Below are 23,067 nucleotides of genomic sequence, written 5' to 3'. Positions count from 1 at the left end.
CCAGTATGGGGGGGTAACCTGTGTGGCTCTCACAAGGCTCTATTACCCAGAATGCCTTGCAAACCTCAAACTTGGTAAAAAAACACATTTAACTCACATTTCTGTGATGGAAAGTTCTGGAATCCCCCATTCCCCAAAGTCTCCTGATAAAAATGGAACCTAACTTGTGTGGGTAGGCCTAGTGCCCGTGACAGGAAACAACCCTAAACGCAACGTGGACATATCACATTTTTCCAGTGAAAACTGATCCTTTTTATGCAATGTGCCTAGCTGAGGATTTTGAACCCTAGCTCAGACAGGACCTATGGAAACCTAGTAAACCTAGACATTTTTTAAAACTAGACACCCAGGGGAATCTAGGATGAGGTGACTTATGTGGCTCTCACCAGGTTGTGTTACCCAGAATCCCTTGCAAATCTTAAACATTGTAAAAAAAAAGCCTCACATTTCTATGATGGAAGGTTTTGCAGTGTGCATGGATCCACAAACTTCCACCCACCCAGCATCTCCCAAAGTCTCCCAATAAGAATGGCACCTCACTTGTGTGGGTGGGCCAGGTTCCCATGGCAGGGAAGGGCACAAAACGCATTGTGGAGACATCAAAATGACCTATCACAAAGCGACCTGGTTTTGGATGGAGGGTCACCTGGGTTTTTGACCCCGGGCTCGGCTGCCATCTAGGGAAACCTACCAAACCCAGACATTTCTGAAAAAGAACCTCTTTACAGGCAATTCACATGCCTTTCTTATGTGACACATACAGGACCATTCACACCGCCATCCGCTGGCCCAACACATTACAACATTCACATCAACAGACAGCGCCATTCAAGGGCCCAACACTTTCATACGTCCACATGACAGACACAGCAATCACACCAGCTGTCAGTTGATGTAGTGTGTGCAGTGGCGTTTGGCTAGCAGCATGTGTAATGACCAGCAGCAAGTCACTACTCACACACCTCCAGCCAAACACCAGTCCATGCACACCGCCAGCCAAGCCCCAGCCCACGCACACTGCCAGCCAAGCACCTGCCCAAGCACACATCCAGCCAAGCTCCAGTCCATGCACAATGCCATGCCAAACACCAGTCCACGCACACCATCATCTTTTATTTAGCAAGTAAGAAAACACAAACCAGTTGGAAAAAGATACAAGCCTATAACTACAAACACAACAGCGGTAACTAAATACATAATTCTAATGCCAACCCTGAAACCAACAAACAATATAACACAATACCAACCAGGCAGTTCACGATTAGACTCACGGTTGCTCCCAAAAACTTTTGAGTGTGATACAATCTGAAACATGTGGGCACACACAGCCCAGGATTAGAAGGACAGTTAGCACAGTGCATACGACTCTCCTTCTGGATAACTCTTCACAAACAGACTCTACATCTCTTAAAGGATTGGCTGTGGGAGGAATTAATTCGGGAAAGTGGTGATCTTTCAATCTAGCCACATCTTCCACCACTTCAACTATAGGAACACTTACATGTTCCACTACAACAAGGCTGCCTATCACAGACTCCTGAAACTGAACAAAAGTCAATTGACGCTGGAGAACACTCCTTGAACAAAACAAAAGCATTCAAAGTTGCTAAGTTGAATGGATAGCCAACTTCTTATACCAAATGTAGGATTTACGAACTGAAGTGTAAGGTTTCAACCTCTGATCTAGTCTATCTACACCCCCCATGTGTTTATTGTAGTCTACAATGCACACAGGTTAGCATAGTTCAGCAACCTGATCCCAAACAGTCACAGATGAAGTACTTTCATCATGGATGGTAGTCAGCATGTAGACATCCCTCCTGTCCACAAATTTCACAGCTATCCGTTCATCACTACGCAAGGCACTGCACTGTCCCCTGCAAAGCTTTTTGAAAACAAGCTCTTTTGGGTAACTTTCTAGCGCTAGCCAGAGACATGCTTGCATATAAAAAGGAGAAGAGGAACAATACAGGAATAAAAGTTAGAAGATATTACATTCTAACCAGTGGAATGGGGAAAATCTTCAGAGCAGCAATTTGAGTTTCACTGCTGCAGCGAGAACACCAATAGTGACAGGAAATATATTTTTGATTACTAATATATGGCAACTAACCACTTCGCTGCGGCCGAAATTCCCCCGCTGTACTGGAGAATTCCACACATGCGTGGTCGGACAGCCCCCCGGGAGTTCTCCACCCATGCCCACCGTGACGTCAGACGGCTGGGGGCCATCCGACGCCCGGAAGCGGTTAAATCTACAATGCCAAGCACTGTGTCAATATGTCTTATCTTAATTTAATGCACTAGTCCACTTAACATCTAACAAGTCACCCTTCGCTTGTTTTTCCTACAATGGTATTAACAAACTGGGTTGACACAGAATCCCACATAAAATGTTGCAAGTAAAAAAAAAAACAGTTGATCCAAACTCAAAAAGGAATGGCTTTATCAATGCTTGTTTTGCACTTCTTTTGTATTATTTCACTGTTGGACACAAGGCAGTTTGAGCTTTCAGATGTTTTTTCATGCCCAGTTCCTTAAAGTTTAACATTTAATTTAATATTCTTTTGAATCGCGAGGGCTTGAATTAGCTGAAGCTGTGTAATAATGTCAACGTTGTTCCAAACAGGGTTCCCCAAATTATAGCTTGCCGGGGACCCAAATGCTTAAGATGTCACTGTGTGTGGGTGCACCTAGGCGTGTTGACAATGTGTGCATGGATGTGTACCTGTGTTGCTCCAACTGCCTTTGTGTATTGTTTTGTAATCTTTGTCAATGTGTAGGGATGATGTGTGTCTCTGCGTGCATCAAATACCAAACCTATTGGACAGCGTGGGTTTCCTTATTACTGCTGTTCAATTAATTGAAGGTGATATGGCAATGTATCTCCTATTTGTTCTAACAGCCTTCTAATTATGGAAATGGAAGCTGTGCCTGGTTGACTGAGCATTTTCCTCTGCATTCCACAGTCTTCCTTGAATGTTTCCCTTGTCAGTTTGTACTTGGAAGAAACGCTTATATGTATTTTTGTATCTAGATGAAGCAGTTAAATTTGTCAACAAGCCAAAAGTGCCATCGGAAATCACAGTGTCTGTCTCTGAGAATTTGGAGCTAGCCTGCGAATTGTCAACAGCAGGAGGCTCTGTGGTGTGGAAAAGAGACCAAAACGAAGTCAAACAGGACCAGAGAACGACGATTACAGCACAGGGCACGCAGCGCAAGCTCGTCATCAAGAACGTGACGCAGCGTGACCAGGGAAGCTACACGTGCGAGGCACAGGATGACAAAATAACATTCCAGGTCAAAGTTACAGGTGGGTGAACACATAACGTTACAAGATGACTCTGTCACCTGGGGTTTAGTGTTTTAGTCTTGGGAATGTTCTTTGAACAAGAATTGTTATCAGCTTTTCTGCAACCAGGATCACAATCCCAGAATTTGTAGGCGAAATGTCTTTTGAAGGCTGATGGTCAGGATTGTTGGTGTATGTGGTAAATGGAATAGACCATGGAGGTCCAGGGAGCCCTAGAGGCTCATTTGAACATCTACAACCGTGTTTAAATCTCTGGTTACCAGCTGATGTAAAGCAATAACATTTTCACACTAGCCCCACTGGGCAAACTCAGATGGCAAGCAAGCTAAAATGTGGAGGAAGTGTTCCAAGTGAACCTAACAATTCCAAGCAATTAATGATTAATGCAACTGAACCTACAATCTTGTACTTGAGCAGAGAAAGTGAATACAAGAAGGCAGCAAGAGTCTATAGAAGTACGAATCATTAAAACCTCCCAAGTAACAGGGCAAATACAGGTTCTGATAGTCCGTTGAGGCATGCCATTGCCCAACTTGTGGTTTCTAATCCACAGAGATTTGTGGTTGTCTCTTTGTGGGGCGGACTGAGTCTTACCTCAGTAGCTGCCTTGTGGCTGCAGTTGTCTTCCTGGGTGGGTTACTGGGATTTTTTCTAGCAGAGATGCTCAGCTTCCCCATGCTTGGGCAATTCTCTGGGAACAGGTTGCTGTGCCACAGCGACTATTGTGCCGCCGTTTTGTTTTTTCTTAGCTGAGCAGCAGGAAGTTAGTTGTTTTAAGGTAAATTCTAAAAACGTATTAGTACTATGCAGGACATTTTTGGCCAAAATCTCCTGGAAGATTCCAGCAAAGCCCAAGATGACGTATATGATTACTGTTCATTGTGCCTTACCATTGTAATATTACTGCATGTCCTCTCTGTCCCTTTGCTGTTTGGCAACTTTATGAATAAGTTCAGAACTACTAGCTCTTGCTCATGATGCAGTTAGTCTTCTTTTCGATTTTTTAAATAATAATTTTTATTTAATTTATTTGGTGCATAAAATAACATGTTGAGCAAAATATAAAATGCTGCCAGTGTAACATATAGCAGACATGACATCAGATCTGGGCCCACCAGGAAGACGAATGTGGGGAGGAGGATGGCTCAAAGTGGTAGGTCCATAGTCTGGATGATGGAAGGTGAGAGCTCACTATCTTCAGTCCCAGGCTCCATGTGCAACTGCTCCAATTCGGGGATGTCTAACTGGGACAACGACGGGCCATTCTATGCCAGTCCATTGTATGTCCTTGAGTTGTCCCATATTTTATCAAATTTCTTCTGGCAGCATATACCACTTTCCCAGCCCCATACGCATATCCTTTCCTTTGACCTACTGGGCCTTAGTGGGTATTTTCTGTACCCTTCAGACCCCTGCTATATCCCTCTTTGCAACCACAAGGCCAAGGGAGCAGAACACCAGTTTCATACATGGTAGGTCTATATCCCTTGGGATACCCAAGAGAATGAAGTGGGGGTATTAAGCGAAATATCTACTGCTAGTTTGTTCCCCATTTCCCTAAGTATGCTCTCCCAGTATCTCCAAATTTCAGGACATTTCTATATTGTGAGGAAGAAGGATCCAATGGGGGCCACTCATTGGAGGCAGTATACCCTGGGGATTTTCTCCATTTTATGGAGTCTATCTCAAGCTATATACACCCTATGAGGAACTTTCAGCCGGAGCCGGGCCCTGATGGGCAACTCTCAGGGATGCATCTATGCTGCCTCTCAGTCCACAGCCCCTATGTTTCCCAGGTCTCTCTCACACTCTCCCCGTGGTTCCTTAGATTGTCGGGTATGTTATTTATGATTAATATCTATGTGTAGTAGCCGGTCCTACGGCCAAGTGGGTTATCCACCAGGTGACTCCCCAGACCAAATGAATCTGGAAGGTTTAATCAGTCCACCGCCTCCTCTGTCACTGCGTACCTAAGTTGTGTGTATTTATAGAATTACATACTTGAGAGTCCATAGTCTTCCTGCAAGCATGCAAAGGGCTGGACCGTCCCACCCTCAAGCACGCCCGAGTCAGGAAATGCCAATAAATCTCCATTAGTCGAAGACCTACAATTTCCTAAGTTCACTTCACATACCAGCCTTCCAGAGTGGTACATCCTTAGACACGCACCACCTCCATCCCATATGCACCCTAACCCTGCCCCAAGCCAACAGAGTCATTTGACCCGGTTCAAGGAGGCCAGATCCACTGGGGTCAGCATAGAAGTGTCCACAAGAAGGTGCCTCCAGGGATCACTTCTCCAGGCATACTGCAGGGTCGTCTCACGGGGGCATACAACAGTTATTAAAAGGCGCTGAGAGGCCTAGCAGTATGTCTGGAGGTAGGGGAGAATGATCCTCCGATTTGATAGTGAGTATTCCAGCATTTTCAATGCAATCCTAGGAGCCTCCACATCCCAAAGTAGTCGCCAGACATCCTTGCCCAACGAGGCAAAGAAGGAGTTTGGTATTGGATAGGGCGTGTTCTGCATAACCAAGAGAATTTTTGGGAGGTTTATAATTTTGAAGATAGACACTCTTCCCAGTATCTTCGGAGACACTTTCCTCCATCTAGCCATATCCCCTTGTAGATTTTCCATTGGAGGTTCCAGATTCTGTTCCCGGAAATGTTCATGATCCTGTGAAATATATATGCTCAGATATTTGAAGGCATCTATTGCTACCTTTACGGAGTCAGGGACAGTGATCCTCTGGTCCCACTTAACATTCTGGTACAGTATCGATTTGCTCAAATTTACCCTGTAACCTGCAAAGCCCCAAAAGTTTCCACCATCTCAAGAAGGAGGCCCAGATTCTCAATCGGGTCCACAACGTAGAGCAGGACGTCATCCGCATAAAGGGAAATCTTTTCCTTCTACCACTGCTCTGGACCTCGATCCTCGCCCACAGCCCGAATCCAGTCATCTAGAGGCTCTACGCAGAGGGCAAGCAGGAGGGGGAAGCGGGCATCCCTTCCTGGTCCCCCATCCTGATGGGAGTGTTGTTGAAGTCCCTCCATTCACGTGCACCATCGCCGTGGGCTGGGCATAGAGCAGGGCCAGCCAGCTGTAGAACGTGAGTAGAAACCAAAGTGCTACAGGGTCGCAAAGAGATAGAGCCAGTGTATTGAATCAAACACCTTCTTGGCGTTAGTGAAGATTATCCCCAATGGACAAGGGGTGCCTCTCACTGCATCTAGCCAACTATGCAGTTGCCGGAGATTTTGCAGCGTAGATTTACCAGGCATGAGCTCTGCTAGATCCTTATGTATCAGCAAGGTTATTTCCTCATTGATCCTGCGAGCTAGAATAGTGGCTAACAGTTTGGTTTCCACGTTTAGCAGGGAGATAAGGCAATAGAACCCACATTCATTTTGAGGTTTGTCCGTATGTATCACAGTAATCAGAGCATGCCCAAGTCCTCATATATTGGCAGTAGGTATGGACCCACCAGCTTCCCTAGTCGCTCGAACAGTTCTGCAGGGAACCCATTGGGGCCCAGTGTTTTCCCACTTCATTTACATGTTAAAGCCTCCGAGAGCTCTCTTAGGGTACAATCAGGAGGCTCAAGGATTCCAATAACCTTCTGGTGTCTGCCTCAACCCTCTAAGGTTCTTTTTAATGGTTCTAGAGCCCTTAAAACTCTTATTGTTCCCTGCTTTTCCCAGCTATGGCAGGATATCTAGCCCTCTCTCCATTCCAGTCAAGCACTCTAAAATCAAGTCTGAATTGCAGCTTCCATCGTTCTAGTGTACCTCTTTTTACCTAAAATCTGGCTTACAAGTTTTCTTTTAAACAATGGGTGGCTTTTTCCACCTTATTTAGGTTCACTTCCTGCCAACACACAAACTCATCACATAACTTAACACTGTGAGGTGCAAAGTGGCCACTGAAGGGACTCACCTATTCTTTGAACAGGCCAAGGGCGGGATCAAAAAGTCTGTTCTACGTCCTGCCAATAAAAGGTGCAGTCTCCAACCAAAGCATGGATACTCCTACAAATATTTTGCTAATTTGTTTTTAGGTATTTATATGTTGAGTTTGTTAAATGTTCTCATGCTTGCAAAACCTTTTGACAATCTACTGTTTAAATCAATAATAGAAAGCAAAGAAAAAGTCAGCATTTTTGGCACCTGAAAACTGGCATACGAAAAGGCTATTTTCACTTTCCAGCAAGGACTTTAAAATTACGCCACAATCTGTGATTGTGCTTGATAAACCAGGACAGTTGAAAACCTGCAAAGTGCTCCAGAATCTTATTCCAGCTTTGACTTGAGCTGTGTTTACCTTGGCTTCTGAGGGATAAGCTCTACTCTACATCAGTTGTGACAAAAATATGGTGGGAGCCAGGACACTGAGCATCAGGGGCCCTATTATGTAAAGGACTCACTTTCCATGTTTGTGCCCGCCACACCTCAAAACAGGTTCGCCGGACGCAAACAGGGAATATGTGCCCTATTACATTGAATAATTTATCCCAATCGTCGCAAACTGGCACTGCCCCGGGGGCAGCACATTCATGTGAAAAAAGAAGCGGCTGCTCTAAAGCCGCTCCGTGTTTTCTTAGGGCAGGCGGCAACTCGTCCGCACTTTGAATGGGGGTTAGAGATCCCCTTGCAGGTGGAGGCAGCGCTGTATTTAGCCATAACGTTTTTTTTATATGGATAGCTGAGTCGGTTAGTAAAGCCAGCCTTTACCAGCGCTTTAAAGCAAATGAAATGTATGTGAGAGAGGGCTAAGGAGAGATGAGGGGCACTTTTGTGGATTGTGAGGGAGGTAATACGAGTAGGAGGTCATGGGGGTGGGGATATCAAAAAAGGTTGTTGGACCTGGTGTCACCAGCGCTAAGGAAAGTACAACTGGGTTGGGGGAAAAGATTAGAGATAACACAGTCCATGCCTACTTGAGGGTGGGTGGGGGAGATTTACGTGAAAGAAGTGGAGCTGACGCCTGGACCATCCTGAGGCCCTTCTTCCTGGGGCATCTGCAGAAGCATATTCCAGAGTTGACGGGATGAGTGGTAAGAGTGATCTTTCTCTTTCGGCAATGAGAGCAGACAAGGATGGAAACTATTTTAGCTTCAACAGTGCATTATAGAAATCTAAAATGTGATACATGATTATGCACTTATGCCTTGATTAGGCCAAATGTAGTCTTTGCCTTCCCTTCCAAATTTAGCACTGATGGTCTTTTATTTGCCTTCTGAAAGTGGTTGAGGGGAGTAAACACTTCAAATTATACTTACAATTTAGTCATGTTTCAAAGACCACAGACTCCGAATTCCAATTCATGGATTTTATTAGAAGGCCAAAAATAATTGAATGTAAACACATCTGAGAATCTGCGAATATAGGTACATAAAAATCAATACAGAGCTGAACATACGAATATAATAAATTCGGAACAGAAAGCATAATGTAACAAACTCCAAAATCAAAATGCAACACAGAATTGAGGTGGAATCTAAATCCTTTTTCATTAGGAAGGAAAGCATAAGTTATCTTTTCCGACACTACTCTCATTGAGGTTCCTGGCTATTTCACCTATATCATTTCCCGAAGGTGTCAGCACGTGTAGACTTCCTACAAATTACTCACGTCAAATGGGTCAAAATAGCTTAAGGCTATGGAGCTCGCTCTTAAGATGGTCTTTCTCCTCCGAAAAAGTAAAAGTCTGATTTTTTGTTCCTGCGCATCATACAAAAAGGCCAAATTCAGCCACCCCCTAAATGTATCACATGATGAATTGTTTCACTTGCAATATTCCCCAGTAGCTTTCCATGGACTCTTTAATTAAGTTCTTCTTGTCTTCCAATGGCCTTGAGGTGGAGATAGTCCAGGCACGGAAGGCATCCTCCCTTCTCGTCTTTCAGTTTCTGCAAAGACATTCCGGTTATCTCCTTAAACTAAGAATAATTAGGTCAAATTCTTGCACCTGCTGTGGGATGAGAACATACTGTTCTTGCACACAAAAGGATTTCATTTAATTATTTCTTTAGCAACTAAGGATTTTAAACCGACAACATCCTGCAGTTCTGGGCCTACAATGTAGGCAACTTCAACAACATATAGTTACATTGATATGAATATAATGTCATCCTACACATTATATATACAGGAATGATATTGTCTCTAATACATATAATTCCTTCTTAAAGGTACACATTGCATTTCTATGCTTAGGATGTTGAATAAATGCATTTGATAAACATAATATACTGCAAACGATAAAAATACATGTGAGTGCGTTGAATCATGAGTATAATGCACTCATACAATTTAGAGTGCTGTAAGTGCTCTACCAGCTCCCCCCTCTTATGACTAGTGTCAAACCACAAACATTTTTTACTCTCTTACAGTTGCCTCCTTGAAGAAGAGATGGACCTAAACAGAAGTTGTAGCTTGCCGTCCCGGTCTAAATCTTTCCAACCCCTTAAGGTGCACATAATGACTGTCCTGCAGTCGTTCTAACTGCTGCTCTCGTTTCTTCAAGGAGTTTTTGTTATGGGGTGCCTTTTGCCATTTGTAAGCCTTAATGGCTCCCTATAACACAATGATACAAATGACTGCTATTATGATGGGTTTCAAAATGTATCCCATTATTCCTTGTCCCAGACTTCCAAACCAGCTTCCAATCTTCCCAAATCCCTTGCCACTTTGTTCCCAAATGCCATCTGCAGCCAAATCATGTAAATCTTGATGTATCTCCGAAATGTTACTAATATATTTTCGTATATCTCGACAATTGTCAGGAATATACGTGCAGCACTGTTGAACTTTCAATACTTTACAGATTCCTCCGGCTTTTGCTAATAGTGCGTCTAAAGCAAGATGATTTTGAAGAACCATAGCCCTTATCGAGACCATCTCCCCGTCAACTAGTAGCAATATTTGGGCCGTATTCACAGAGAGTTTATCCACTATTGTTGCCAGCTTTCTAGTTTTCACATCAATCAAGATCACACCCACGCTCGGTATCATGGCTCCAGATGCATCTACAACAATTTCTCCAGCACTTGCACCACGTTTTCCTCTGTGAACACCTTTTCCCTTCAAAGGCCATAGATCATCTAAATGAAAGATTTTAGGAAATACCACTGCTAAGTAACATGTACCAAACCAATTCGTGAGCAATTTCACATAAGCACTTTTACCACACACAAAACACACTTTGGGTTCTTTGGTTAATCTATCCAATAACACCTTTCTTATTGCCTCCTCAATTAAGAAAATGTGTTTACAATCACTCTCACCCACGAATATTTTGTCATAATAAGTTGACGGTGTCTAATGCACAATTTTCCGTTTTGCTGAAAGTCCAAAGCTATTGGACCAGAACTTCCCTTGGCCCTATGATCTAATTTTCTCTGTGTCCATGGGATAACCTTATGCTTTGGGTCTGGTCTCAATAAGGTCTGTCTATGCCGATCTTCTATCTGATTTACACATTTCTTTTCAATGTCAGTCAACATGCAAGTCAAATTGTGTCTATGAGCATATGATGTATCCAAAGTAATAGTAGGTATAAAGTACGTAGACATCCTCTCTACCTCCTTATAGTAATCATACTTATTCATGTACTTCAGGACTGGAACTTCTGAGAGTACCACATTATAATTTGAGAAGTAGTACTCAAAAGGGGCCTTGCTATAAAACATGCTCAGCAACACACTACATGTGATGCCATAAGTCAAAGGTAAGTGATGATATCGGATACCCTCTTCTACTGATGCTGGTAATTGTATATACACATAACAATATTTTGCTTCCATTGTATCCACATATTCATACAACAAACAAGCATATGCATTCAGTGTAAAATCTCCTTTTCACAAATCTACATGTAGCATCCGACTAGTTTCTCTAATCATATCTCTATCCTTGGCAATGCACTCTGTCCTACGTCTGCGGTAGATGGGGTTGGTGTCATTTCTTTCTTTTATCATCGTGAGACCCAACCAAAGATGTAACAATCACCACAGCTATGACAATAAGCACCTCTATGATAAGGGTACCAATTATGCATTTCTGCTTGCGCCTGATTTCTTGGACTATATTTTGAATCACTGTTTTGATTTGAAACATAACTGAATTCAACAAAGTCTCTGTTCTTCTTTACTTTGCTTAATTTGGTTATTTACAGTGTCTTTTTCTTTTCTCCATTTGATTTTTGCAATGTCCAGTTAAACAATACTAAACCTATTGAAGAGACGTAGTCCGCCTTAACACTCATTTCTTCTTTCTATTGAAAGTCCCTAATTTTAAATCTTCTTCCTCTTGGGGCTAAGTTATCTTCATTCTAAGGCTAATATAATTTTCTTTCACAATTCAATCTTCATCATTAATGATACTAGATCCAAGCATAGCAAAAACAATCTGTAGTATTTCAGCACAAATTTCTCCCATTTCTTGTGCGGTTGGATGTCGACCAAAAGTAGGGAAAGCAACCTTGTTGAGGATCAAAAAGTGTAACCCACTCAGCCTTGGTGGATCGTGAACTGTCAGATTCAGGGTTCCAGAGGCATCAACTCCAGGGACTATTAACTGAATGCTAATTGTCAGAGTGTTCTCTCCGTGACTCGCTGTGCTGGTTCCCATCCTCCCGTATTTCTCCGGTCTCTGTATCTGCAGACAGGTACGTCCACTCAGGAGATGCGTATTTTCAAGACGGTACTCTCTCCCTTCTGGATCGTCTTAGACCATTCGGTCTTTCTTCAGGTTCATGTTGATCGGATTCAGATGTTTCAGGAATCAGAGGGAGATTTTTCTCAGATGCAAGCCTTATGTTCAGCCTTTCTTTCTTGGTTGGCCACTTTGCTGCTGCAGCACCTGCTCTCCTCTCTTCCTGTTGATCTAATCATTCTGCACCAGGCTGTTCACTCTGCTCTGGTTCAAAGTTCACCTCCACAATGTCGTCTATCTCTGAGTCTTAATTCACTTCTGGAGCTGTTTGATTTATTCTTTCTTTCTTGATTGGTTGTTCCACCTCATCAAGAGTTCTCACGATCAGACCTGGTTTTTCTGTTTCTGTTGCTCTCTCAATTGCATTTCTGGGAACAAGAGGAGTCGTGTCCTCAACAGGTTCTGGGACTCTGCGAGTATGTGAATCGTGGATCCAGTTTGGCAATCCTCCACACTTCACTGCTGTACTTGTAACCAGAAGCACCTAATATGGTCCTTGCCAGTGAGCATCAAGGGAGCTCTTCCACACGTGCGTTCGGACAAGCACTCAGTCACCAGGGTTAAGATCATATAGGGATACCAGTGGGCAAAACGGTGGCAAGTGTGTTAGGCAGAACAAAGTCAGATTCTAGGCGCAGGTATGCAACCCTGGCGTCTGGATGGTACCATGTCTGTGCGAAACTGCATAGTGTGGCCAGAAAGTATGATTGGAGATCCGGGACCCCGTAACCTCCTCGGTCACAAGGGAGTGTCATCACCTGCCATTTACCCTAGGTGTCCTGTCGCCCCACACTAGTTTCATTAGGTGCGACCTCGGAGTATTGAAGAATTTGTTTGTGAGTGGGATTGGTATATTGTGAAACAGATATAAAAACTTTGGGAGTACGATCATTTTTACCAGTGCAACTCGTCCCGCCATGGAGAGGGGAAGTTTAAGCCAGGAGTCAATTTGCGTTTCCAATCGGGAGATTGCCACTCCGTAGTTACGGCGTATAATCTGGTCCATGTCAGGATGGATATGTATCACTAAGTATTTTACCGAATCATCGCACCATTCCAAAGGAAATTCTGGGACCCAGTGGGTTGTGCCAGCCATGAGGGGGAATATAACTGATTTGTGCCACTTTATCCCCAGCCCGGAGAAGGTGCCAAATCGGATGATCTGGAGAGGATCCAGGTTCGTATGGGGATCCCGAACATACAGGATAGTGTCATCAGCGTATAGGAAACCAATAGTGGGCCTATGTTGAATTGCAGCCCCCTGTGTAAATGTTTTTCCTGAAAGTGCCTTATCATTGGGTCCATTGCTAAAATAAACAATAAAGGGGAGAGGGGACAGCCCTGCCGCTTGCCACGTGATAAGGTGAAGGGGGCCAACAGGGTGCCGTTTAGTCGGAGCCTAGCTGTAGGTTGTGTATACAACAGAGTGGTAGTGACAATGAATCCCTGGGGCATTCCCATGCATTGCATTATGGAAAAAAAAGGGCCACTCGAGGGAATCAAAAGCCTTTTCGGTGTCAAGTAGGATTGCCGTTGCGGGGATCCCTGGGTTTATTCTGTGTAAAATGTTAAACGGGGTGCAGAGGTTGAAGGCGGTGGATCGGTGAGGAATGAAACCTGATTGCGCAGGGGATATTATAAACTCCATAAGCAGCGAGAGGCGGCATGCCAGTGCCTTGGCGAGGATTTTATAGTCTAAGTTTAACAGTGATAGGGGTCTATAGGGGTCTATAGGAGCTTCAGTGCAGAGGATCCTTGCCGGGTTTAGGAAGCAGAATAATAACTGCCTCACCGCAGGGTAGGAGAGAGCTGCTGTTTTTTTAGAGCTTCAGCATAAACATCTAGAAGTCGGGGGATCAAGAGGTCTTCATAGGTTTTGTAGAATTCGCCTGTAAATCCATCCAACCTGGCGGCTGTGGATGGGTATAGGGCCACAATGGCTTTGTTTATGCTGTCCGCCGTAATGGGTTCTGCTAAAAAATCCGGCATAAATTTCTCCAAATATACCATTGCAATCTCGGAAAGGTACAACTCTTCATCGGAACGGAAATGCCCTAGTTTGGTGGTGTACAGTGCCTTAAAATAATTTATAACATTCCTTCTGTATCAGCAGTGGGTCTGTGAGTGTAGTCCCCGACGTGGATTGGAGTTCTGTGACGTACGCTTTCGCGTAAGGAGGACGGAGCATTTGTGCTAGCACACGTCCAGGGCGGTACCCTTCTCCATAAATTTTAGCATTATGATATTTCCCCATATAGAGTATTTCACTCTCAGATACCTCCTTGTATTCTAAGAGCAGAGCTGCTCTCTTCATGTTATAGCCAGGGTCGGCAATTGCCGTCTGAGGTGTGTCCAATGTAGACAGTTCATTCTCTAAACGGGAAAGTGTGCCTCGTATGTTGCGAAGTACCCCGGAGCTCTTTGAGATACATAGTCCCCTCATATAGGTCTTAAATCCCTCCCACAACACCGCCTCAGAGTGCACAGAGCCAGTGTTCAATTCAAAGTAATCTTCTATGGCCACATAAAGTTCTTGTTTAAACACTTCGTCATCCAGAGCACGGTTCGGGAATCTCCACTGCCTTTCGAACCCTTTGGGGCGAGGAACCAATAGCCCCAATAAGACTTCTGAGTGATCAGAATACGACCTGGGCAATGTCTGTATCCTGTGAAACCACCTAGAAATTTCAGGGGAGGCCAACCAATAATCAAGTCATGTCCAAGTGTCCCTTATGCCGGTGTAATGTGTATATGTGGTGTGGACCGGGTGGCGGACCCGCCCCATGTCTAATAATGCGAAGTGATCGCACAGGGAATGCAGGGCTCTGCGTGCTCTTGGTTTAGGGTCCAGGGCAGTGGATGTGCTGTCAGATAAAGGGTTGAATGTAACGTTAAAGTCGCCACCCAAGAGAAGGGGCATGGAGCCTAGTTGTAGCAGCAATGTTGGGACCATATATACATCTCATCGCAATCTTGTGGTTGAAAAGTGTACCCAAGGTATGTGTACAAAACTTCCTAAACCTTGTTTACCCTGCCCTAGGAGTCTTTAGCTATCACTACCCAGGGGGTCCTTGTTTTTCACACACTGAAAAGTGTACCCTCCACAATCACAAACCTGCCGGCATCATCATATACGGTTGAGTGGCATTTGAAGGGGAGTCGTTTATGAATGAGAATGGCTGTGCCCCTAGCGTAGTTGCTGTAGTTGGCAAAGTAACACTGTGGGCCCCACGAAGATGCAAATCGGGACCGGTCACCAGGGGGGAGATGTGTCTCTTGAAGAAAGGCAATGTCTACCTTGTGGCGGATCAAGTAATTTACCACCTGCCTCCTTTTGCGGGTGTCGTTTAAACTCCGAACATTCCATGTGGCTAAAGTCACACTTGAGGGGCCGGAGTTGTGACCTATTTGTGCCCTGACTGCGCGTTGTTTACAGTACTGATGGATAACCAAGATCTGTACCCTACGAAAGTGTCTGTGTGTAAATAGAACATAAACTCAGTGCAATGCCTGTACTTCAATTCCCCTCCCACCACCCCCCACCCAGCCTTCCCTCCTATTCGGAGAGGCAATCCTCATTTTCCAAGTACATTGCATGGCACCTGTAAACCTTGAAACATTTGGAGAACCATTCTAATGGGGTACATGTTGTCATAACCAAAATGATCTAAGGTGTACACCAAAGGTGGGGATGTACACTATCCCACGATCCAGTAACCAATGACTTATAATGCTTTTTTTTTCAGACAAGACCCAGTATTAACTAGGAACAAACAAATTAGCGGCCGTACATGCAAATTGAAAAATCAGTCATGTCCTGAGCTTGAGAACAAGTCTGCACTGGCATCCGACCCATTACGGGGGGGGGGGAGGGAGGTAGCAGCGTCGAACGACCGCTTATTATTGATTTTGATGTACGGCAGAATTCTTGTGGTTTCCGGAATGCCCACGAGGCGGATGTTGTTGCGTCGACAACTCGCTTCTAAATCCTCGTTTTTTATTGCGACTTCTTTCAATATGCGCTGCATACGATCTACCCGTTTCAGGGACTGAGCCATTCCGTCCTCCAAATCTGATGTACGGGATTCCACCACGTCCAGGTGACTGTCATGCACGTGGATCTTTGCTCCTAGGTCCGCCATGTGCTCGTCCAAGGTATCAAAGCGAACGTCTAGCTCATTGAATCCTGCCCTCCTCTCTAGCAGCAAGGGGTCCAGCTGGTTGGTGTCGTCCGCTGGCGCAAGTGGCATCTGCCTTCTGGTCGCCATGTTGCTAGGCAGGTCTCGATTTGTGTCCGCAATTTCTTCAAAGGGGAGCTGGCGCTGTTTCAGAGTCTTGCGGCCCATGATGCGCAAACCTTGGAGGGCCCTATAGGAGGTGTTATCTGGAGTGATTCAGTGGAGCACCCTCAGTGGAGGTTTAGCCTTCTATATGACACCACTGCAGTGGTTCTGAGCGTATCTCCAGTGTCCGCAACGGCCCTCGATGGCGCAGTTCATATAAAACTACACACAGCAGTGTGTCTGTGTGTGTGTAGCAGACTCGTTCTGTTTCGTGATGACCCTCTAGCACGTCACCAATGTGTTCTCTCAGCTGTGTAAGTGCTGCATCCCCTTTAAGGTCCGGAGCTAAGAAGCGAGACAGGGTCTTGGTAGGGCCTTCACAATGGTGGAGGGGCTTTCAGTCGTGCAAGCAGGATGGGCAGTCTGAGGCTGCAGAAGGGGAAAAGCAGCCTGGAGGCTCCTCTGTTATCGGGGAGCCTGAGGGGAGGGGGAAGAGGAGGTCCAGCGCACTTCCAACCTCCAGCCGCAGCAGCCCCCAGGGCACAGGAGCGTCAGAGCAGTCGACCTCTAAGCCGTGCGGTTTCGGCTCAGCATGCGTACGCGGGTGCTATTATGAAGGCCCCCCCGCTGCTGCAGAGACTTGCGGCAGCCGTAGGAGCGGACCTCGCGCCGGAGGTCTGATGACGCTGTGGTGCTGAAGGGCGCCTACTGCTATTCAGGGCTCGGATCAGGCTGCATCGGTCCGCCGCCTCCACTCACCGCACCGCCCAGCATCGGGTGGAGATCGCCTCTCCTCTACGCCGCTGGGGATCGAAGATTGCAGATCCCATCAGGCCGCCATCTTGTGAAGCGCGATCTTACGCTGCCGCTCAACTCCCAGGAATATCTTCGCCTCCAGGGTCGGACGCCAGTCCCCAGCTCGCCCAGCCGGTACCTCACTGTTCTGCCAGCTTTCCTTCAAGTGTGGGCCGCATTAGTGACCGGGAAGCGTCCGGATGGATTACTTGGACTGGGAGAGCTTTAGCCCAGCGCGGCCATTCCGGTCGTCGGCTAAGCCACGCCCGTGGCTCACCCTCCTTTACAATTTCTCTTCGTACACTTGCTCACACTTTCGTGCACAAGTAACTGAATAACCCAAATTTATTAACCAAGTAACTGCTTCCTACTACAGCCACAATAACTTACAGTCACATACACAAGTAATTGTCCGTCCGCTAAAAGATCGGTAGAACACTCTTACAAGAACATCCGCTGTGGCCGCCGACCTGCGTTGGTCACCCATCCGCTGGAGTCCACCCCGGTACCTGAAGCTTTCCACTGCGACATTACTCCAACATTCACACAAAGTTCCCTATCACAAGTGGATTGCCGATAGCGCTTCACGAGACCCACATTATCTGATCGGACAATCACATATACAAACCTATCCCGGGATCTTGGAATTCTCCTGAGTCTGCTCACCAAACTTCCTGATCCGCACGTGTCCGGACTAGTAAACCAATTAAACCACAATCACTTGACTTTCATTCCAACTTCGCAAGACATCACACAATTAATTCATCACCGCAATCTAGCACACCACACAGTTTCATACTCACGCTACCACTGTTTCTGCCACACCATCAGCATCCACCAACCTCCATCAATCTTCGTTTTCCGCCGTTGTCTACTCCAAGCCCATAGCCCAATTTTCCTCCTTTTTTTTAAAATTTACTTGAAATCCTCATTCTCCCCTCACTTTAGAGGCAAACCATCCTCTGCTACCATTTGATTATGCTAAATGTAGTCTTTGCCTTCCCTTCCAAATTTACCACTGATGGTCTTTTATTTGCCTGCTGAAATTGGTTTAGGGGAGTAAACACTTCAAATTATACTTACAATTTAGTCATGTTTTGAAGACCACAGACTCGGAATTCCAATTTATGGATTTTATTATAAGGCCAAAAATAATTGGATGTAAACACATCTGACAATCAGCGAATATAGGTACATAAAAATCAATACAGAGCTGAACCTACCATTATAATTAATTCGGTACAGGAGGCATAATGTAACGTACTCCAAAATCAAAATACAACACAGAATTGAGGCAGAATCTAAATCCTTATTCATTAGGAAGGAAAGCATAAGTTATCTTTCCCTACATTACTCTCATTGGCGTTCCTGGCTATTTCCCCATATCATTTCCTAAAGGTGTCAGCACGTGTAGACTTCCTAAGAAGTGCTCACATCAAATGGGTCAAAATAGCTTAAGGCTATGGAGCTCGCCCTAAATGTATCACATGACAAATTGTTTCACTTGTGATATTCCCCAGTAGCTTTCCATGGACTCTTTAATTAAGTTCTTCATGTCTTCCAGTGGCCTTGAAGTGCAGATAGTCCAGGCACGAAGCCATCCTCCCTTCTCGCCTTTCAGTTTCTTCAAAGGCCTTCCGGTTATCTCCTTAAACTAAGAATACCGAGGTCGAATTCTTGCACTTGCAGTGGAATGAGAACATACTGTTCTGGCACACAAAAGGAATTCATTTAATTATTTCTTTAGCAACTAAGGATTTTAAACCAACAACACCCTGCCGTTCTGGGCCTACAATGCAGGCAACTTAAACAACATATAGTTACATTGATATGAATATAATGTCATCCTGCACATTATATATGCAGGAATGATATTGTCTCTAATAAATATAAATCCTACTTAAAGGGACACATTACATTTCTATGCTTAGGATGTTGAATAAATGCATTTGATAAACATAATACACTGCAAACGATAAAAATACATGTGAGTGGGTTGGATCAAGAGTATAATGCATCCATACAATTTAGTGCTGTAAGCGCTCTTTCAGCATAATTCAATGAAATATCAAATTATATTAACATATAATATGAAATCAATGTAAAAGCCTGCAAAAGACTACAGCTCCTCAGCAAGCTCCGCCTGCTTCTGTAGAAAATGTGTATTAGGAGTCAGACGTCTCAAACAGGCATCGGCTCACTTGCAGGCATATTCTAGGAGCTTGAAGCACAACACTGTGCCACTAGCAGTCCTATCTCCCTAATAAGGGTCCCACTGCTGCTTATGTTTCACACGGAATCGTAAAGACAATGTGCTCTGATCCCTGCGTGCTGTGCTTCCAAGTGGCCTTCCATTTTGTGCCACCAAACAAGGCAAACATCCAATATGCTTCGGCTTTTTGTCAAACTAGTTTTTGTTCAACTCAGCTGCCAAGCAGCTTCTGTCACAGTCCATGGACAGCCCTCTTCACTGTTGCCATACCTTGTTACAATGTGTTTCTCCCAGGCCTATAAAAAATCAGTGGCTGAAAGATCTGACCTAGAAGTTCATAAACCTAGGAGTTGATAAAACACAGGCTGACAGAAACTGAGTCTGCCCTACCCTGCACACAAAGTTGTACAACTGTGGAACCAATCAGATTCAGAAGAGTGCTGATGCAATGACACGTTTCCCCCTTCCTCCACTCCTTTATATTTTGTTTCTTTGTCAAATGAGCTCTTGAAGGCGCACCTAAGACAAGCCCGTCTGTGCGCGTCCCAGCCTGAAACACGTCCTGCGCCAAGACCCCTGGCCCCCGCGCCTGCCACGACGACCGACGTCAGCACCCTCCTCACAGTCAACACCGGACGAGAACACACCTGCTTCCTGGCCACCCCAAAGCGCACCCAAAGGCCCTTCACATGCCGGAACTGCAACTTCACCAGCCTCCAAGCCGCCCAACCACCCGCCGGAAAAGAACTCAACCACCTCAGATGCATCCTACTGAACACCCGCTCCGCACACAAACATGCCGTCAAACTCTGGGACCTGCTCGACACCTCCTCCCCGGACGTCGCCTTCCTTACTGAGACCTAGATGACCGCCTCCTCAGCCCCGGAGACCGCCATAACCATCCCGGACGGCTACAAGATCACCTGCAGGGACCTCACCAACAGAGTAGGAGGAGGAATCGCCATCGTCCACAAGAACACCCTCAGGATCACGACCAGCACCAATGACACCCTCAGCACTGCCGAACACCTGCACTTTCAGATCCTCACCGACCCCAACACCTCTCTCAGAGGAACACTCATCTACAGACCCCCCCGGACCACGGCTCCAGTTCACTGACACCATCGCCGACTTAGTCAGCCCACACGCCCTGGCCTCGACAAGCTACATCCTCCTCAGAGACCTGAACTTTCATCTCGAAAACAACAACGAATCCAACTCCACCACCCTGATCGGCAACCTCGGACTCAGACAGCTCGTTACAACGCCCACCCACTCCGCCGGTCACACGCTTGACCCCATCTTCTCCGCAAGCCCCCACATCACCTCCAGCCACACCACCAAACCCCACTCGACCGACCATCGCTGCATCCACTTCACCTTCCAGAAACCCACCATGCACCACTGCACCCAACCGATTCCCCGCCGCAGCTGGAGCAAAGTAATCCCAGACCGGATGAACATCAGCCTCCCTCGAAGCCCACCTGCCGACCCCACCGACACTAACTCCGCCACCCGCAACCTCAGGCGCTGGATCGATGTCTGCACCAATACTCTCGCCCCGCTCAAGAAACCCTCCAACAGACACACCGACAAGAGAGCCAGCGTGTTCACCTCAGACCTCCAATCCTCCAAACAAACCTGCCGGAAACTTGAGAACAAATGGCACCACGAACAGACACCAGACAGCCATGCAAACTACAAGAAAGCCATCCGCATACACCATCACCTCATCAGATCGGCCAAGAGAACCTCCTTCAAAGACCACCTCGACAACAATGCACACAACAGCAAGGACCTCTTCAACATCGTGAAGGAACTCTCCAACCCCAGCTCCAATACCAATGACATCCCACCATCGCAAGACCTGTGCGACTTCCTTGCTACTTTCTTCCACTGCAAGATCGCCAACATCCCCAACGGCTTCAACAACCAGACCGCCCTGACAGCCACCGACACCTCAGACCCCATACCCATCATCGACTATGACCCCCTACTCGCCTGGGCCAACATGAACAATGACAACACCATCAAAACCATCAGCACAATCCACTCCTGCTCACCGTCAGACCCATGCCCGCACCACATCTTCAACAAAGCCAGCGCCACCATCGCACCCCACCTTCGCAAAGTCATCAACATCTCCTTTGAGACCGCGACCTTCCCGGAGAGCTGGAAGCACGCCAAGATCAACGCCCTGCTCAAGAAACCCAAGCAGACCCGATAGACCTCAAGAACTTCCGGCCCATCTCCCTGCTCCCGTTCCCAGCTAAACTCATCGAGAAGATAGTCAATAGACAACTGACACGCTACCCTTAAAGAGAACAACATCCTGGACCCGTCCCAGTCAGGGTTCCTCAGCAATCACAGCACCAAAACTGCCCTCATTGCCGCCACCGATGACATTAGGACCCTGCAGGACAACGGCGAAACCGCTGGCCTCATCCTCTTGGACCTCTCAGTCGCCTTCGATACAGTCTACCACCGCACCCTATGCACACACCTCCACAACGCGGGATCCAAGACAAGGCTCTGGAATGGACCACCTCATTCCTCTCAGGCATAACCCAGAGAGTCCGCCTCCCCCCATTCCGATCCAAAGCCTCCAAGATCATCTGCGGCGTACCCCAAGGATCGTCCGTCAGCCCGACACTGTTCAACATCTACATGCCTCGCTCGCCCACGTTGCCCAACTGCACGACCGCAACATCATCTCCTACGCCGACGACACCCAACTGATCCTCTCCCTCACCAAGGACCCAATCACAGTCAAATCCAACCTCCACAAAGGAATGAAGGCTGTCTCCGAATGGATGAAGAACAGCCGACTGACTGAAGCTGAACTCAGACAAGACGGAGGTCCTCATCCACGGCTCCAACCCCTCAGCCTGGGACGACTCCTGGTGGCTGACACCCACTGACCACGCACACAACCTGGGAGTCATCCTCGACTCAACACTCTCCATGACCAAGCAAGTCAACGCCGTCTCATCCTCCTGCTTCAACACCCTCCACATGCTCTGCAAGATCTAATGATGGATCCCCACCAAAACAAGGACAGTCATCTAGGCCCTCGTCAGTAGCATGCTGGACTACGGACGCACCCTCTATGCAGGAGCCCCGGCCAAACTCCTGAAATGACTACAACGTATACAGAACGCCTCTGCACGCCTGATCCTCTACGTACCTCGCCACAGCCACACCACTCCCCTTCTGAGAGACCTACACCTGCTCCCCGTCAACAAGAGGAAAACCTTCAAGCTCCTCACCTACGCACACAAGGCACTCAACAACACCGGTCCAGCTTACCTCAACAGATAACTCACCTTCTACACCCCGAACAGCCAGCTCCTCTCAGCCGACCTCGCCCTCGCTGCCGTCCCTCGCATCCGAAGAGCGACTACCGGCGGCAGATCCTTCTTCCACCTCACTGCCAAGACCTGGACACCCTCCTCCTGCTCCTACGACCGACCCAGGACCTGGTAACCTTCAGGAGGCTACTCAAGACCTGGCTATTCGAGCAATAGCAGCACCCCCGCCCCCCCCCTTCAGCGTCTTGAGACACTCACAGGTGACTAGTGCGCTTTACAAATGTATTGATCGATTGATTGGTTACTGCTGTCATTAGAAATGACTTCAGTAAACATGTCTCTGTTTTCTTTGTGTAGTTGGATTAAAAGCATCCCACTGCATACTCAAGAGACTTTTTTTTATTAAGGCCAAAAATCCACTGTACATAAAACAGA

General features: G+C 46.4%; 1 protein-coding gene across 1 annotated transcript in view; it reads left to right on the top strand.

Annotated features, from left to right (window-relative positions):
- The window catches only part of OBSCN (obscurin, cytoskeletal calmodulin and titin-interacting RhoGEF), a 1,012,031-nt gene that overhangs the window by 135,128 nt on the left and 853,836 nt on the right, over window positions 1-23,067 (top strand). The window contains exon 8 of the mRNA XM_086941076.1: window positions 3,038-3,313. Coding sequence (XP_086797202.1) covers window positions 3,038-3,313 — 276 coding nt within the window. The remainder of the gene's footprint in view (window positions 1-3,037; window positions 3,314-23,067) is intronic.

Source organism: Lissotriton vulgaris, chromosome 10, assembly GCF_964263255.1.
Source record: "Lissotriton vulgaris chromosome 10, aLisVul1.2, whole genome shotgun sequence".
NCBI lineage: Eukaryota > Metazoa > Chordata > Amphibia > Caudata > Salamandridae > Lissotriton > Lissotriton vulgaris.
Note: the sequence above shows the minus strand (reverse complement) of the source record. Positions and strands in the feature narration are given on the sequence as shown.